General features: G+C 38.2%; 1 protein-coding gene across 4 annotated transcripts in view; it reads right to left on the reverse strand.

Moving 5' to 3' along the window:
* Positions 1–18,270, reverse strand: part of Opa1 (OPA1 mitochondrial dynamin like GTPase) — an 83,250-nt gene that overhangs the window by 49,837 nt on the left and 15,143 nt on the right. For 2 of the 4 annotated variants that reach the window (XM_057764136.1, XM_057764135.1), the window contains 5 exons: positions 15,977–16,087; positions 11,348–11,401; positions 8,418–8,522; positions 6,013–6,099; positions 5,371–5,484 (listed from right to left, as the gene is read on the reverse strand). In XM_057764136.1, the coding sequence (XP_057620119.1) occupies positions 5,371–5,484; positions 6,013–6,099; positions 8,418–8,522; positions 11,348–11,401; positions 15,977–16,087 (471 nt within the window). The remainder of the gene's footprint in view (positions 1–5,370; positions 5,485–6,012; positions 6,100–8,417; positions 8,523–11,347; positions 11,402–15,976; positions 16,088–18,270) is intronic. The other 2 variants (XM_057764137.1, XM_057764139.1) reach the window with 1 other exon arrangement.

Below are 18,270 nucleotides of genomic sequence, written 5' to 3' on the forward strand. Positions count from 1 at the left end.
CATTGTCAACCCTGAGATTGCCTTATTTACTGAAAAATCCCGTTTCTAGTTGCGGTATGGCTCAGGCCTCGCACACACCTTTAATACAAGAGCTTTCTGCTTATTTATTGTAAACAGGATTAAATAAAATTAACCATAGGTCAAGAGGTGGAAAAAGCAACCAGATGACAGGAAGTAAACATAAAAAAAACATAGAGGGTAAGAGGAAGTCAGGAGGATGGAGAGAGAGAGAGACACAAACAGGAAGCAGAAGAGAGGGACACTGAGTCGGAGGAGTCTTGCTTGAGATGGTGTAGGAGGAAGGTCTTTTTTCTGGAATATCAGCAGAGAAGGAAGGTCAGCTGGGTGCTTTCTCTGTCTCTCTGAGCCAGCAGGTTTTCACCCCAGCATCTGGCTTCTGAATCTTTATTGTTAAAACGGAATGACTGAGATTTTGTTAAAAATGACACTCTAGAATTACGATACTTGTATCAGAGTGAAAGATGAACTCCCAATGTCTTTATAATGATTACTGAGCATGATATAAGCACAAGTCCACCCTGGGCTTCCCCTACATTAAGTACAGTAGACTCCCATCGGTGTATAATAAATGCTCACCAAATACGGCCAGTTGATGAAGGAGGAACCACTAAGACAAAATATGGTCCAACTCACAGTCAAACTCCAAGGAATACTGTGAATCACACCTGCTGCCCAACACTCCACCTGGTTGCAGTTCCGCTCAGACATCACTTGGAGACTTTAATACCAGTCTCACTGTCTCACTTTCTATCACAATTCTGAGCATACTTCTTGGTGATTTCAATTTTCTATTCTGAATTACTTTATCTTGACCTCTATCAGAGGAATGTGAAAGAAAAACAATAACCAATCTCCCAACCACAGATTCACTTTAAATTTATGCCCATAGCCTTACTGGTGACTTCAGTCTGACTAATCCATCTTCATTTTACTCAACTTTATCAGTAGAGTTAACACAATCTCTTAGAAAGATTTTGTTTTTGTTCTCCTGCCTCAATCTCCTCCTTTTTCACTCTCTTTTTAACATTGATTTTATTGAGCTACACATTTTTCTCTGCTCCCCTCTCTACTCTCTGCCTCTCCTCTCCCCTTCTACCCTCTCCCATGGTCCCCATGCTCCCAATTTACTCAGGAGATCTTGTCTTTTTCTACTTCCCATATAGATTAGATCCATATATGTCTCTCTTAGGGTCCTCATTGTTGTCTAGGTTCTCTGGGATTGTGATTTGTAGGCTGAATTTCTTTGCTTTATGTTTAAAAACACTTATGAGTGAGTACATATGATAACTGTCTTTCTGGGTCTGGGTTACCTCACTCAATATCATGTTTTCTAGCTCTAGCTCCATACATCAACTTGCCTGCAAATTTCAAGATTTCATTATTTTTATCTTCTGTGTAGTCCTCCATTGTGTAAATGTACCACATTTTCCTTATCCATTCTTCGGTCGAGGGGCATTTAGGTTGTTTCCAGGTCCTGGTTATGACAAACAATGCTGCTGTGAACATAGTTGAGCACATATCCTTGTGGTACGATTGAGCATCCTTTGGATATATACCCAAAAGTGGTATTGTTGGGTCTTGAGGAAGGTTATTTCCTAATTTTCTGAGAAATCGCCATACTGAAATCCAAAGGGGCAGTAACAGCTTGCACTCCCACCAGCAGTGCAGAAGTGTTCCCTTTCCCCACAACCTCTCCAGCATAAGTTGTCAACAGTGTTTTTGATCTTGGCCATTCTTATGGGTGTCAAATAGAATCTCAGAGTTGTTTTGATTTGCATTTCTCTGATGGCTAAGGATGTTGAGCATTTCCTTAAGAGTTTTTCAGCCATTTTAGATTCCTCTGTTGAGAGTTCTCTGTTTAGGTCTGTACCCCATTTTTAAATTAGATTATTTGTTCTTTCAATGACCAATTTCTTGAATTCTTTGTATATTTTGGAGATCAGTCTACTGTCCAATGTGGGGTTGGTAAAGATCTTTTTCCCATTCTGTAGGCTGCCGTTTTGTCTTGTTGACCAGGTCCTTTGCTTTATAGAAGCTTTTCAGTTTCAGGAGGTCCCATTTATTGTTTTTCTCAGTGTCTGTGCTACTGGGGTTATATTTAGAAAGTGGTCTCCTATGCAAATGTGTTCTTACAGGTGACCCCAAAAATTCTACCAAGGAACTTCTACAACTCATAAACACTTTCAGTAATGTAGCAGGATAAAAGATTAACTCAAAATAATCAGTAGCCCTCCTGTACACAGATGATAAATGGGCTGAGAAAGAAATCAGAGAAACATCACCCTTTACAATTGCCATAAATAGCATAAAATATCTCAGAGTAACTCTAACCAACAAGTGGAAGACTTGTATGACAAGAACTTTAAATCTTTGAAGAAAGAAATTGAAGAAGACACCAGAAAGTGGAAAGATCCCCCATGCTCTTTGGTAGGTAGAATTAACATAGTAAAAATGGCAATATTACCAAAATCTACAGATTCAATGCAATGTCCATCAAAATCCCAGCAAAATTTGTCACAGACCTCGAAAGAACGGTACTCAACTTCATATGGAAAAGGAAAAAACTCAGGATAGCCAAAACAATCTTGTGCAATAAAAGAACTTCTGGAGGCATCACAATCCCTGACTTCAAACTCTACTACAGAGCTATAGTACTGAAAACAGCCTGGTATTGGCATAAAAACAGACAGGAGGACCAATGGAATCAAATCGAAGACACGGATATTAATTCACACACCTACAAACACCTGATTTTTCACAAAGAAGCTAAAAATATAAAATGGAAAAAAGAAAGCATATTTAACAAATGATGCTGGCGTAACTGGATATCAACATGCAGAAGTATGAAAATAGATCAATATCTATCACCATGCACAAAACTCAAGTCCATATGGATCAAAGACCTCAACATAAAGTCAACCATACTGAACCTCACAGAAGAGAAAGTAGGAAGTTCATTTGAACGCATTGGCACAGGAGACCACTTCTTAAATATAACCCCAGCACCACAGACACTGAGAGAAACAATTAATAAATGGGACCTTTTGAAACTGAAAAGCTTCTGTAAAGCAAAGGACACGGTCAATAAGATAAAACAGCAGCCTACAGAATGGGAAAAGATCTTCACCCCTTCTCTTAACAGTTGATAACCTGGTGATTTATTTCACCACAAGGTAGCAGCAAGCAAAAGGCCTTCATAGCACCCAGCACTTGAGTTGGCCCCATGGTAAACTGAGCGACTGGTGCTCAGTCTTCCCTTGCTCCTCAGGTCCCTTCCTCTTTGATACTTCTTTCCTGCTATGGTTCTGGTTCTACTTCCACGGCACTGGCTGACCCTCTCATGTTCCTGTGTCTTTATGCCCACTCACTCCTTTGAGATCTTATCCAGTAGATATTTCATTTTAGTTCTGAAATTTATGTCTCCAGTCCAGACCATTTCCCAAATGTGTACATCCCGATACCTATTTATTATCTCCCTTTAGCAAAAATATCAAACCCTGGAACATCTTTCCCAAACTGGACCTATCTACATGTTTCTATGCAAACTCTAACATCCTCTAATCTGTTCAGGTTGAAACCCAAGTCCTTGATGATTGGTCTCTTATCAATCTGTCAAGAAGTATTGTTGGTTCTACTCTAAAACTGTTTCATGAGCCCATCAATTCTTTTCACCCTCATTAATACTTCCTGTATCCAAGTATCATCTAATCCAACTGCCCTTCATCTGCCCTCTGTGGTGTGACCCACTTACTAACATCTCTTTCCAACACAGCAGCAGAGCCTTTGAAAAGGTAATAGAACTCTACTCAGGACTTCATTGGCTTCTCAGTTTATTTTAGATAAAAACCACACTCTCTAAACTGGCCTGGCAGGTCCTAATGATCTGCTTCTCCCTGCCATCCATCATCTCTCCGACTGTACTGAGGATTCTTCACTATGACCCATCACACTGGTCTCCTTCCTTTCCTCAAACAGGATCATCCCCCAACCACAGCAGGAGCTGTGCACAGCTAGTCTCTGCTCGGAACTTAATTGTACCAGACTGCAACATGACTACTTCCCTAACTTTCTGTAAATCTTGGTCCAAATGCCACCTTAGCTATACCACCTACAGGCATCCTGTCACCCCCACTGGCTCCATTTCTAATGTTCTAAACAGTGTAATATTTAGATATTTATTATGCCTATGGCAAGAATCTTCTTTAATTTACTGTACACCTGTCTAAAGCCAGGTCTATCCGAACTGTGGCCTGTGGGCTACATGTACCCTAGAATAACTATGAATGTGGCCCAACGTCAAACCATAAACTTAACTAAACACTGAGATACTTATTTATTTACTAATTTGGTAACACGGGTCTCAAGTGTTTTGTATCTAATACAAATACCACAATGTCAAAAGGTTGCACATGCCTGGTACATCAATGCTGGCATATATTAAGAGCTGAATAAATATTTATAGTGGTATAGTATCTGTGTTTTAATAAATAAAGCTTGATTGAAGATCATTGCAAAGCATCCAGACTAGTCAGCCATACATGCCAGGCAGTGGTGGCATACACGTTTAAGCCAGCAGCCACACTAGTTAGCCATAGAGGCCAGCAGTGGTGGTGCACGCCTTTAATCCCAGCACTAGAGAGGAATATAAGATGGGAGGAGACAGGTTTCATGCTCAGTCTCATTCTGAGGATTCCTGGAGGCAGGATCGCCCATTTTCAGTCTGAGGTAGAGGTAAGGGCCAGTGCCTGGCTGCTTTGTTTTTCTCATCTTTAGATCGAGACAATATCTGTCTCTGGGTTTTTATTATTCATGTACAAATATTTGCTTAATAAAACAGTCTATAGTATTTATATTCTTCCTGTCTCCACTGGGGAGTTGCTAGTAGTTTGGTATATGGGCAATAAGCACACACACACACACACACACACACACTGATACAAGTCTCCTTTACTTCACTGACTATGTTCTCGCAATGTTTCCTGTTATCATTTTTTCTAGCTTAACAGATCATGATAATCAGCATATAAATACTATAGGAAATTATCTACATTCGTTGATTCCTCTTCCAATACTCACATTCTCTTTCTCGCCTCTGTGACCTACTCCAAACACCTTCAAGAGGACTCACAGCATCACCTAGACAGCCACTGCGCCTCAGATGTCCTTTTCCACCACTCTCCCTTCATTACTCTCGCAGCTCTGCACACGTGTGCCCCTGGCTGTGCCTGCACTAATTCCTACAGTGGGAATGATTCCAGATGCTAAGAAGCCTCTTCCGTAAGTGAAGTGAGGAAGCTACGTCTTCACTTTAACACCGAGTGGCACCTTCCCTAAGGTCTCCTCTCCTACCTTCACGGGAGACCGTGTCATCATCTCCCCGGACCCTCGTGGGAATATCCGTGCTTGAGCAATCATTTCCAGCACACTTGTTTTTCCAGCACTCTGGTCTCCAACCACAACAACCTAATCACAAGACAAACGACAGTTCTTAGTATTTTTCTGATACCATCACCTAAAACAATCTCTTAGATATTTATAGCCAAAAGAAGTGATTTTTTTTTCTAAAAAGAATGAGGGTTGACACATGTAGGCACTCTGAAGACACACACAGCAGAAGCATTGATTGGATCCATTAATTATAGTCAAATTTTTATTTTTGAAAACTATGCTAATAAAGAGTTATTTCTAAAATAGATCATTAACTTTCCACAAATACTTTTCATAGCCAGTTTACATTTTACCAACACACTTTGGATCCTATCCAACTAAATTTCATCCACATGTTTAATTTTTTGCCTAGGTATTTTAACATGATAAAGAATGTATAAGGGTAAATATCTGACAGCCTTCTTTCAAAACACATATTTGCTTTTATAGTCCCTCAAATAAGGAGCCAAGCCATGCTTAGTGTTTAAGACATCTCGGGAACGCGGGAGTTAGTAAGACATGGGGAGAACACTTTCCTGGTGACAGTGTTTACTTTCCCCTTACCCGTGGCAGATGATCTTGTGTATTATAACTGGCATCATAATCGGAGAGAACATCAAGAACTTCAGAATACATGTCAATCAAAGATTTCTGCAAAAAAATTAAAATTAATAAAACCCAGTGAAAAAAATCAAACAATAAATACACTGCATATATATCAAGAGGATAAACTCAAATTTGCACTGCTTTTTCTAATTACATAAATATATTTTCATAGTAAAACCAGTATAAGAATAAAAATTCCACTTCTTCATTTTATTTAGAAATATATTGACTTAACAAAAAGTTCATTAATTTAGGATTTCATAATCTAATTAGATAGTAAAAGGGAAAGTTCATTAACATTAACAAGCTAACTACTAATATCATAAATGTCAAATAAGGGGTCAGGTGACCAACTGACAGAGAAACTACCCTCTGTCAGTCTAGGGTGTATGAGAATGACAGGAGAGGGGGAAAGCACATGACAGAGTGGAGAGAGAAGCTGGGCGGTGGTGAAGCACGCCTTTAATCCCAGCACTCTGGAGGCAGAGGCAAAAAGATTTTTGTGAGTTCAAGGCCAGTTTGATCTACAAGGGGTAGTTTCCAGGACAGGTTCCAAAGCTACAGAGAAACCCTATCTTGAAAAAACAAAACAACAACAGAGTGGAGAGAGAGGGCAGGAAACAAGGACACGTGAGAGCCAGAGGACAAAGCAGAGGCGGGGCTGAGGGTCAGGAAAGCCAGTAAAGTAGCAGAGGATCTAGGTACCCTGAGAATGGCAAGGGCTGCAATGCGAGTAAAGGACAAAGGTCCTGGATTGCTTTTCTCTGGAGACCAGGATGGAGCACGGCATTCTGGATGCCACAGTGTCGAGTAAAATATCTTAGGGAGAAAAAGGGTAACCACTAAGCATTTACTAAGGTCGGAGCATTATGATAGTTTTGACTCTTAATATACAGAAACACCTAAATGTAGACAGCTGCTCTCACATCTGCCTAAAAATGCACACTTTTCATTACCATTGTATCTTATGAGGAAAAACGCCATTTGTAAGGGAGCTCTCTGTTTTTCCTAACACTTGAGCAGGACTTTCCAGTGATCAAGCAGCACTTGTAAAGACAGTCAGGCTTGCTGAGCGGTGGCGCACGCCTTTAAACCCAGACTTGGGAGGCAGAGGTAGGCGGATCTCTGTGAGTTCAAGGCCAGCCTGGTCTATAAGACTGGCTCCAAAGCTACACAGAGGAACACTATCTTTATATTCGAAACATCCAAAAAAAAAAAAAAAAAAAAAAAAAAGACAGTCAGGCTTTCGTGCACTGGGTGGTGATGATTTAGAGCCAAAGCTACTAAATCATTTTATTAAACTAGAATGACATCTTTGGATCTTGGTTCTAGAACATTCGCCATGATCCTCTATGCTGCAGCAACTCATGTTCACTTTTTCTCAGACACTGATTATAGCACTAAACCTTCAAGTTAAAAGAACCATGTCAACTTAATACATCTGGCTGAGTCTGTGGTGATAGTAGACTTTGTTCATTGATAGTGGTAATTAACAATATGCTGGTGACAATAATACCAAAATACACTTATTTTTAAAAATTTATTCTAGTTTCTGTAGTAGAAAATTACCTTGGAAAATAAATGTTAAATTTCCAAAATGAAGACAAACTGAAGTGGAAATACCAGTGAGGCAACAGTGGCGAGTACTACTTAAGAATAATCCTAATTTGGGGCAGCCAAGATGCTCATCAAGTAAAGGCAAATACCATGCAAACCTGGTGACCTGAACTCAGTTCCTGGAGTCCAGGGAAGGGGAAAGAGCCACCTCACAGATTTGCTCCCTGCCCTGCACTCACCATCTCTCTCTGGTACTGGCACAGATGTGTATTTGTAAACACGCACAATAATTTTTAAAAAGCCTTTAAAAGAATCCCAATTTTATAGATATGGAAAATTAAGCCTGAAGATAAACTAGGTATTTTATAAAAATAGATTGATTCATAAGAAAGTCTTCTTAAAATATGAAAATTTTATGGGTATGCTATATGATGAATTTAGAAACTATAATTTATGAAATATTTACACTGGCTAGGATGAAAAGGCAATAAAACACTTCATTATTTAAAAGTTTTATCACTTAGAAGATAGAGAGATGTCCCATTCGTTAAGAACACTGGTTGCTCTTCCAGAGAACTCAGGTTCAATTTCCAGCAGCCACCCATCAGCTTATACAACCACCTGTACTTGCAGTTTTAAGGAATCTACCCTCTTCTGGCTGCCATAGGCACCGGGCAAGCGGTACATAGGCATACAGGCAAATCACCCAAACAATATTTTTAAAAGAAGATAAACTAAAAATTTATTATTTAATACATGATGTCAAATGCCAAAGTTCTGACAACTACCAAATTAAGATAAAGTACCTTAAGTTTCCTATGATGGATGCCTTTGTCATCCTTCTGCAGTACCAATTTTCTCAGCTCCTTGTTCTCCTTTTCTAGACGCTCCAAGATCCTCTGATACTTTAACTGCAACAAGACAATACACATGACTGTGTTAGAAAAAGATGGGCTAACAAAAAAATATTAAGTCTAATTAAAATCTTCCAAAATTCTGAAGTTATATGACTTAACTGGTTACACTTAAATTATTACACTTAAAAATGTTCCATGACAATGTGAAGAAAATAAAATTATGATTATTTAAAGCAAGCAGTGAAATCCATAATTTTCCATTATAACTTAGCATTTAACTTAAAAATTTACTTACTTATGTTAAAGAAAGAATTTAAAAATACTAAAATTTAAAAACTTAATGAAGTCTGAACTATACCCCAAGAAACAATTATTTCCTAAAATCCCAAAATAAAGTCTCCAATATAAGGCTATCTGGCCGAAATTCAAATCTGGACATTTCTTTAAGAAAGATTACAGTATGACATACAACATGAGTGTGTAACACCTATGCATGTACTATGTGATGATCCTCTCAGAAAGCCCACTGGAGTAGAGGTTTTACAGACATGCTAACTTGTCCTAACTAAGGTCCTGGAGGAAAGAGCATTTAAACAGGTCTGTCTGAGGGAGATGCTTAAACATCAGGTTCGGTCAAATGTTCATGTCTGGAGAAGTTTGTATTTAAAATACCGATATAAAAACAAATACTTAAGAAAATCAACTTACTTAGGGTTATTATTTCAAAGCAGCTAACTGGCAATGCACTTTGCTTTTCAAGGTGAGCTGTTCAAATTGGTCATCTTAGTTTGCACAGAAAATTCAGACTAACACTTCCCCATAATCAGCAGAATGCTTAGATACACAACTTTTATCACATTATGGAAAACATTTCTTAGACTTTTTTAGGTTTTAAACTCCAAAGAAAATGGCCAATAACAAGAAATCAAGGTCCTATCCTTACAGAATGTATAAGTTAGGCTTAATTTTAAAAAAAAAGCCATCTGTAGTTAAACTATATAAGATTACACAAGTAGAACTAATTGGTTATATGATAAACATTTAATAAAGCATCCATTTATAGCCTATAAGGATATAGTAAAATTTTACTATTTCTTTGCTGTTTAAAGTCACTAGCCACCCATAGTTATCAAGCACATGTTGAAATGATACTAATTTAGGGCACAGTGCATTAAGTAACATATATTATTAAAACTAATTCCCGTCTGCTATCCCTTTAAAATGAAAATTGGAACATGCAGCCAGTGTATCTCTTTTACCTGAGAACCGCTGTTGGGATAACTGCACAGCCCAGTATATTCCATGCTCCTCACACACCGCATCAACACTGCCTCAGAGCTGGAACTGCCCCACTGCAGGGTACAGTGCCGGCACATTTCTTTGTAACTAAGAAATCAATTGGGGAATCTATGTTTCCTTTCTTAGATACAAGTGTCAACCTACAGGTATCCTCTGGAAGCATAAATGGGCCGACAAGTGTGTCTAACCTGTGGACAGCAGCGAATAGAGATGCAAACAAAACTGTAAATCTACTTCAAACATTATAAATTCTTTGGAGTGTGATTTCGTTTTCTAACTTGTTTGTGCGGTTCTTTAGTGTGAACCTTGTAGACAACATGTTTGTTACAAAGTCAGAAGGTTGGGCATGCTTACGAAGAACAAAGAATTCTCAAATTTAGGACGTATCATAATAATTACCTTAAGCACATTAAAAACAAAGACTGTAGCTGGGTTTAATAGGAACAGGCATTTAGGAGTCTAAGGTGGGAGGACTTATGTTCCAGGTCAGCTACCAAACGAAAACCATATAAATTAAAAAGAACTACAAAATACCCCAAGGATTACTGAGTTCCACTGCCAGAGATTCTAACTCAGTGGGTTTAGGATGAACTAAGAATCTGTATTTCTAAAACATTCCCAGGGAATATTAATGTTATGGCTCTATTATGTTATCCCTCTCAGAGAACACTGATGATTTTTTTTTTAAATTAAGGATAGCATATTGAGTATACGACAAGGGAGCAGTGGAGACACAAATGGTAACTCATGGCAGAGAAGTCTGGAGAAAGACAGGTGCCAGCCAAAGCACAGGTGCTCTTAGTGAAAAATCACACATGAGACTCCAGGAACAGGTCTAGGAAAACCATGTATCAGAAATATAATAGCTGCTTGATTTCATTTAGACTGCCCCTTCTTTTATGTTTTCCCTAAAAAGACCTCAGATGGTAATTATGTCTTCTGGCTTACAGAATAAGTCTTAATTATTAGATGTTATGAATATAGAGTAACTGCTGCTGACAAATCTTATATGGGAAGGTAGTTGGGTACTCACTACATCGTACAGAACTGATTTTTTAACAACCATTTCTACTGTTAACTCTAAGAGATAGGCTTATACCATCAGAGTTATCTCTAGTAAAAAAAAATCACATTTTTTTTCAGGTTTCAAGGAAACAAAGAAAAGTAGAGATACATGAAACTCAACTCAAATTTCTTTATATTTTGCTTAGCAAAGTGAAAATATAAGCATTAGGTTATATAAGGACAAATACTTTTACCCATTCTCCTCTTACAATAATTTATCTTTAAAATCAGGACAAGAATCACTCAAAATAGGAATCTCTACATAATGAATTAACCTGGTATTCATTTGGTTTCTTCTTACCCTGTTTCTCAATCAGCCTTCGTAGATACAAAAATTACTTTTAGTGGAAAGGTCTGTCATTGAGTATTCCAGCTTTTGCTTTGCTGGAAAGAGAACCCACTGTCCATATCCCAAAGCAGTCCCTGGGGCTGAGGATGCTGCTCAGTGTCTGAGTGCTCGCCCCCCAGCAGCTCACACGCAGGGGAGCACTGGGTACCCTTACGACTACAGTTACCTGAGTATGCAGAAGTTCCTCTTGAAGTTGGTCAATCTTTTCTTTGTCTGACACCTAAATATTTAAAATAGATTAATTTTAGTTGACTAGGGTTAGGGTTACATAGACTACACAATAAGCTAAAGTTTAAAAGCAGCACTGACTATATGCATATTTTAAATAAAATTTAAATCAAGTGAATATTTAAGATAATAAAGTTATACTCATCAATAATAACAGTTCTTCAAAATCTTATGAAATAGAAACATCAAAGAATCATTGTCTTGTCACAGTCCAGCAGAGGTGGATCTGGGTTTGCTCTATCAGAGTTGTTTTGTATGAAGGCACAGGAACCTAACATCTAAAGCACTGTCTTGTCACCAAAAACAAGCACGGGCATTCCAGATATAAGTCACGGTTCACAGCCACTGCAAAAGCTCACTGGTCACAGTGGATCTTCTAAAGCACAGCTTTCAACTTCCTCATTATCTGTGGAGATGTGCACAAGCACCGGACACAGAGACTAACCGGCCTCTTCAGAGAGTGGAGCCAGAGGCTCGTTCTTAAGTTTGATTTCAATGTAACATGAGCTAACTCTCAACAGAACAAATGTATCTGTAAAACCAAGTAAGGCAACTAGAACTGATTTGAACATAAAAAAAAAAATTTACAGTATTGTGTAAACTACTTCAAATTGTTATCAATAGTTCTAAAACAAACTGTTTAAAGTCTCCAAATTTGATTGTATAATATAATTTAAAGTAGTCACAATACAATTATAAACAGAAAACACAATGAAAACAATGTCACATATGACAAATTCATGTAAGTGTGTGCTGACTTCTTGACAAGGCAGAGTTATCTTCATCAGATTTTAAATGAGTCTTTTTTTTAATTGAGGTAGACATTAATAAATCTTGTCCATGCTACAAAATGTTTTTAGATTTTCAACTCCTAATTCCAAATAACTTTTCAGAATTTCCCCATTTTCATAGATAATAATACTTGCTAGAAATGATAGGTACATTTATTTTCCTTCTTAAATGTCTGTATTTGAAACCTCCTTAAGTTATTTTGTATGAGATTTTGTGACACAAATTTTGTTTCTAGCCTTAAGTGGCAACTAAGAGGAGACTTGTTGGTGTAATGTATTTTTCCATTTTGATTATGTGTGCTGAGGTAGACTGGACAAGAATTATTAAAGAATTAAAGCATGAGGAGGCAGGCAAGTCAAAGAGCCCATGACCCAAAGAACAAAGCCTAAATGACCAATGAAGAAGCAGACCACTCCCTATTACAATCACAGGGCATGCCGTCATTCTGTAATGTCTGAGCATAGAGATCTGTGATGCAGATTAAATTCCCCACTCATTTCAAAGGTCCTTGGACTGACTTTCTTCCACTAAACAGCCATCCAATTGTAGCGAATTTACAATACAATACACAAAAACTAATACTTCCAACTGTTTCGCTTTACTTTTTTCATCTAGACGTGGTCTCACTATGTAGACCAGGCTGGCCTTAAACTCACTGATTGGACTGCTTCTGCCTTCCAAGCACTGGGATTAAAGTTTTTCTTTGCCACCATGATGTGTTTTGTTTGGTTTTAGTTTTAAATGTAAACTGAGTGACTTCTTACAATACATCCTGAATTACTATAAAAAAGTCAATGTTGCTCAGAATGTGGAATAATAATTAAGAGACTAATATAACTAAATTAAAAGGCTAAAATGTTAATATAAGCCAAGGGCTACAAAAGGTTAACTTAGTAGTTGGGTTAAAAAGACTACATAAGAAATCAAAACAAGTAGAATATTACAAAATGGCATACTTCCTAGCTGCTTCATTTAATAAGAATCAAAATTAATGTTTTAAGATAAGCAGTTGAGTAAAAACTAAGTTCTCACTTGTTTTCTAAGATTTAGGATAAAAAATTTTAGGTTTATAAAACCAAGTATTAAAGATTGGTGAGAAGATAACTTTTACATGTTTCCTTAAGGGACTACTAGCACGGCTATTCCACTCTGTCATTTACTATTAGATGTGCACGTGCATGCATGCACAGGCATGTGGAGACAGAGGACTAGCTTAGTGTCATCCTCCGGGACACTACACACCTCCTTAGAGTCAGTGTCTCTCGCTGTTCTAGAGTTTTCAAATTAGCCCTGGCTGGCTAGCCAGTGAGCCCCAAGGAGCCCATTTCTACCTCCCCAGCACTGGGATTACAAGAGGACGCCACCATATCTGACATGTTTACATGGGTTCTGGGGCTCAAACTCAAGTTCTCTTGCTTGCGAAGCCTATACTTCCCCCTACCTCTTTAGACAATTTAGGTATGCCATCTTCCAATGGTTTTACTGGTAAAGCTCAGCTGCTTACACGAGACTCACATTCTGTTGTGTAATATATTTAGTTTCTATTATGAAATTAATTTTAAAGTCACCCTGACAAGAACAAAACCAATGACCTTGAACCAGAGCTTTTCCACAATCCCAAGGCTGTGAAACTGAGGGAGAACTGAGGGCGGGCTCTTCTGCACAAATGAGCTCAGATGAAAGAGAACCTTAGCTCCTCATGAGAACACTCGCTTTAGAACTTGTTCTAGAAGGTCACCATGGCTGCTCTGAAACAAGTGTGCATGTGAGGATCTCTGGAAAATTTTTGGAAAATTTTATCTGGACATACTCATAGGAGGAAATGACCAATACCTCTGGCCTCAGTTCATCTCTTTTGCTCAGAAAATACAGGCAAAAACTCTATTTCTAACAAAATGCTGAAAAATGAAGACCTAGTTAGACTCTTCAAGAACAGAGAAATAAATATTTAAAGGAATTAAAAGGCCTGTGGCTTACTTTAGGCCTCCTGCAAACCTCAGATGCCTGGAATGCTAATCTTTTGACTATGATGGTGAAGAGCTGATGACATCTCTGTCCTAACTGTAGGGGTGCAGAGGAAGACACAGCATGGAACTGGGCTTTCAGGACAGGAAGAATGTCATCATTATGGGGTAGCATAACTTCTTTTTAATGCCCCATTAACTTTCACACAAGTTCACTATACAGCGGGCAGAGGCAAGCCCTGGCTGGTGTCCCACTAAGTGTTCCTTTATAAACAATGCCCTGGCTGGTGTCCCACTAAGTGTTCCTTTATAAACAATGCCCTGGCTGGTGTCCCACTAAGTGTTCCTTTATAAACAATGCCCTGGCTGGTGTCCCACTAAGTGTTCCTTTATAAATAATGCCCTGGCTGGTGTCCCACTAAGTGTTCCTTTATAAACAATGCCCTGGCTGGTGTCCCACTAAGTGTTCCTTTATAAACAATGCCCTGGCTGGTGTCCCACTAAGTGTTCTTTTATAAATAATGCCCTGGCTGGTGTCCCACTAAGTGTTCCTTTACAAAACAACCCAGACAGAAGCATAGTTCTGTCACTCTATTTCACAAATCCCGAAGAGGGGAACAAAAGGGTTGAGTAAATAACCAGTAAATAGAACAGGAACGGCAGTCAAAAGTCTGAAGACCTGTAAAGCAGGCATGTCTGCTATCACAAAAAATCAGCCAGTACTTACTACTGCAATCCCTGGAAAGGTCAGAATTAGCAGCATGTTGGTATAATCTTAATCTGTATCTTAGAGTTTAGGATGGCAGAAAGATGGGCCTCATTTCCATCTTACCACTATGAAAAAGACCAAAATGCACTTGGCATTATGTTCATATTTCTAACATTCCAGAGCACACATTCCTCCCACTTCTCTCTATAACAAATCTATAATATGGATAGCTCAGTCTTAGAGCATTTAAATGATATAATCACAACATACGGAATGAGAGATGTTTAAAATAAGTCCTTCCTCAAGTCAGGGTATCTACTTTAACCACAAAGATGAAATAACCTGTTTCTTCTACTTATTTTATTCATCCACTGAAAACTGAACAATATACAGTGAGTTGTTGGTTGCATAGCCATGGAATTGGGAAAAGCCAGGAAGTGACAGTGAGTGAACATGGAATTAGGATGAACACTCTCCAGCATAAACCACCACCAAGATTAGCCAGTAGAAGCACTGCATCGAGTCTGTATCTATATATTCCTTGATTTAGATCGAACAGGAAACAAGAAGCTAACTATATACGACTGATTCTTTTTGCCTGGGTAAGATTTGTATATAGCTTTAAAACTTCTCTGATCTAAATGAACTGAGATAATTAGTTTGAGATCTGCAAACAAATGCATAATCATTATACTTGTTTCATTGTGATAAAAGTCTGTACAGAATACAGGGACTGATCCTATGGGGCTTTGATCTAATGGTAAAAGCCCGTTTTTTAAAAACTTCATGAGAGCTTCAATACCCAGGTATCTGAGTGACTCAACTGGATCCCATAAACAACAATTCCCAGTTTCATCCTAAATACAAATCTATGGACGCTCACAGATAACCTAATCTTCCAAACCTTAGTTTCTATACTGGAGTTATATTTTGGGTTTTGTCTACACTATCCACTTTAGGAGGTATGATGTATCTTTTTAATTTAATTTGTTAAAAATAATTGCCCATGACTGGAGCCCATCAACAGATTAAGGCGACACGATCTTGGCAGAATTGACTGATTAGTGAGATGCATCAGTAGCCCCCGTAAACCATCCATCACCTTGCGCTTCTGTTGGGCATAGCTCGTGCTATACTGGCCAGCGGTTCTGCGTGCTTCCTCTTCGTGCTCTTGAATTTGCTGTTGTAAGAGAATGAGCTCACCAAGCAGACCCTGCCATGAGTTTACAATGAGGAGAAGAGGAAAATTGGGGAGGAGAACAATGTTAAACCAAAGGGTACAACAGAAGAACAGATGCAAGACAGGGAGGAATGGATAGCTTAAAACAAAAATGGAAACTCACGCACCCACAGTGCTAGCCCACATATGGGCTCTGCAATGCATTTCCATTTTCCCCTCGGCAAACTGGGCATCTCAGCAAAATAAAGCAGCATGGTTTAAAAAGTGAACGTGAGAGGGCAGTGACCACTGACTCAGTAGCCAGTAAGACAATGTCAACACAGAGGGAAACCAGACTACGGGAGTGTGCAAGGAGGACGGCATGGCAGGTCCCTGGATTTCCTGATAAAACTCTTTATAAAACTGCCAGTGTGTACTACTAATCAATGTATGCTGTTGACTTGAAACATTACATAACCAGCTTGATGGAATTTTCACTTTTTATGAGCTGTTTTGACATAAAATAGAATAGCTTCTGAGAAAGTAACAGCATATATTACTAAAAAAACATAATTAAGATACAGAAACAATAGTTATTATGAAAACTGAAAAAATAAGAACTAGTTGGAGCATATTACTTTTTAAATTTTATTTCTAACATCGATTCTACTCAATCATTAAAGTTGAGCCGGTACACTATCTGTACATTGCGCTCCCCTGTGGTACAATACTAAAACACACAAGGCCTTCTGCCTGCCTACTGAGCTAAGGGCCCTTTGTGTTGTGAACTGTTGGCCTAGGAGAAAGTCAACTTTGAGATAAGTGAAGAAAAATACAATTAAGAACCAACAGTGATACTAGACTGATGTTTTCTCAACTAGAAAAACTAAAATGGTGAAGTTCCAACAATCAATTTGAACAGTGTAACGTGTTAAAAAAAAAAATGGGCTCAGACTTACCAAGTCAAACTAAAGGCAAGAAAGCTAGTAATTACTAAAACAATCTAAATCAGGACTTTACAAAGCTTCAGATTTCAAGAAATAATTGTGGAAAATACTGTTTCGTATTATTAGAAAGTCTCTTAAAATGCACATTCAAATTTTAGTTTGTAGAAGGCTCACTTATTTACCTTACATAACCCAAGAAATTAAGAAACCATAAAAAGAGTTCCTAAAAATAACATGGGGGTTTGAATTATACAGTAAAACAGTCTAAGTTATAGAAAAATTGACAGAAAATTTGGGGATTTTTGTTTCATTCCCACTTTTGATGCTATGATTACTGTCAGTGTTAGACAATGAAGAAAACTGAATGATTTACAGCAAATCAAAGGATGAAAGCAGCTGACAAGCAAAATGTCAACATTTGTTTCCAGATTCAATAGTATAAAAGGGACTCATAAAAATTGGGGCTGTCTTTTAAGATATATATATATATATATATGATCATTGACAAATTTATCAAAGTCACTGCCAATTATCTTCATTATTCCCATAATTTTTGTCACTCCAAACATGAAACAACAGAAAGTAATTTGGCAGTGTTATCCACCAGCACTCTTATCTTGTCATCATGTCTTCTAATCACCCAAGTATTTAGATGACACAGACATCTGCCTTTGAAGAAGGCTTCCTATGTTAGCCTGCAGTGGGTCAACCCCAGGCCCATGGGCCACATGCAGCACAAACTTACTTAGAAGATTATATTTATTTGACTTTTATTTCTTAAGTCAGTTGTGCAGTTTTCCAGTGTGAACTTTGTAAATGACAAGCAGTGTCAGTGTCAAAAGGCTGGACATACCTGGTAGTTTACCTGTTAATATTTATATACCACTACTACTCCAACTTACAAAATGTCAAGTGACTTTGACTTAGCTTAACTGCCCCACCCTGAATTTCCACTTATTTCTAAGCACAGCTGTGTAGTTAACATGATAATATCTATTAGACTACCAGAAAGTACTCTTTCTAGTGACACCTCACTTTCCTTCCAAGTCTGTTACTGAAGCACTGCTATGTGAAGGTAGGTGAAATTAACTGTTACCTCCTAAAAAAAAGTAGGAGAAAACAAGGATTAGAATCATGCAACTTAAGCACCTTCCCCCAAGTTAAGAACCAAATAAGGTGTGCAGCTGCCAGCCTCTGAGCATGGAGAACAGCCAAGAGACAGATGCACAGAACACCTGTGCCAGTAACACTCTCCTGAGCTTCAACTCTTTTCTCTCAAGAAATAATCAT

The sequence above is a fragment of the Chionomys nivalis genome, chromosome 3 (assembly GCF_950005125.1).
Source record: "Chionomys nivalis chromosome 3, mChiNiv1.1, whole genome shotgun sequence".
Lineage (NCBI taxonomy): Eukaryota > Metazoa > Chordata > Mammalia > Rodentia > Cricetidae > Chionomys > Chionomys nivalis.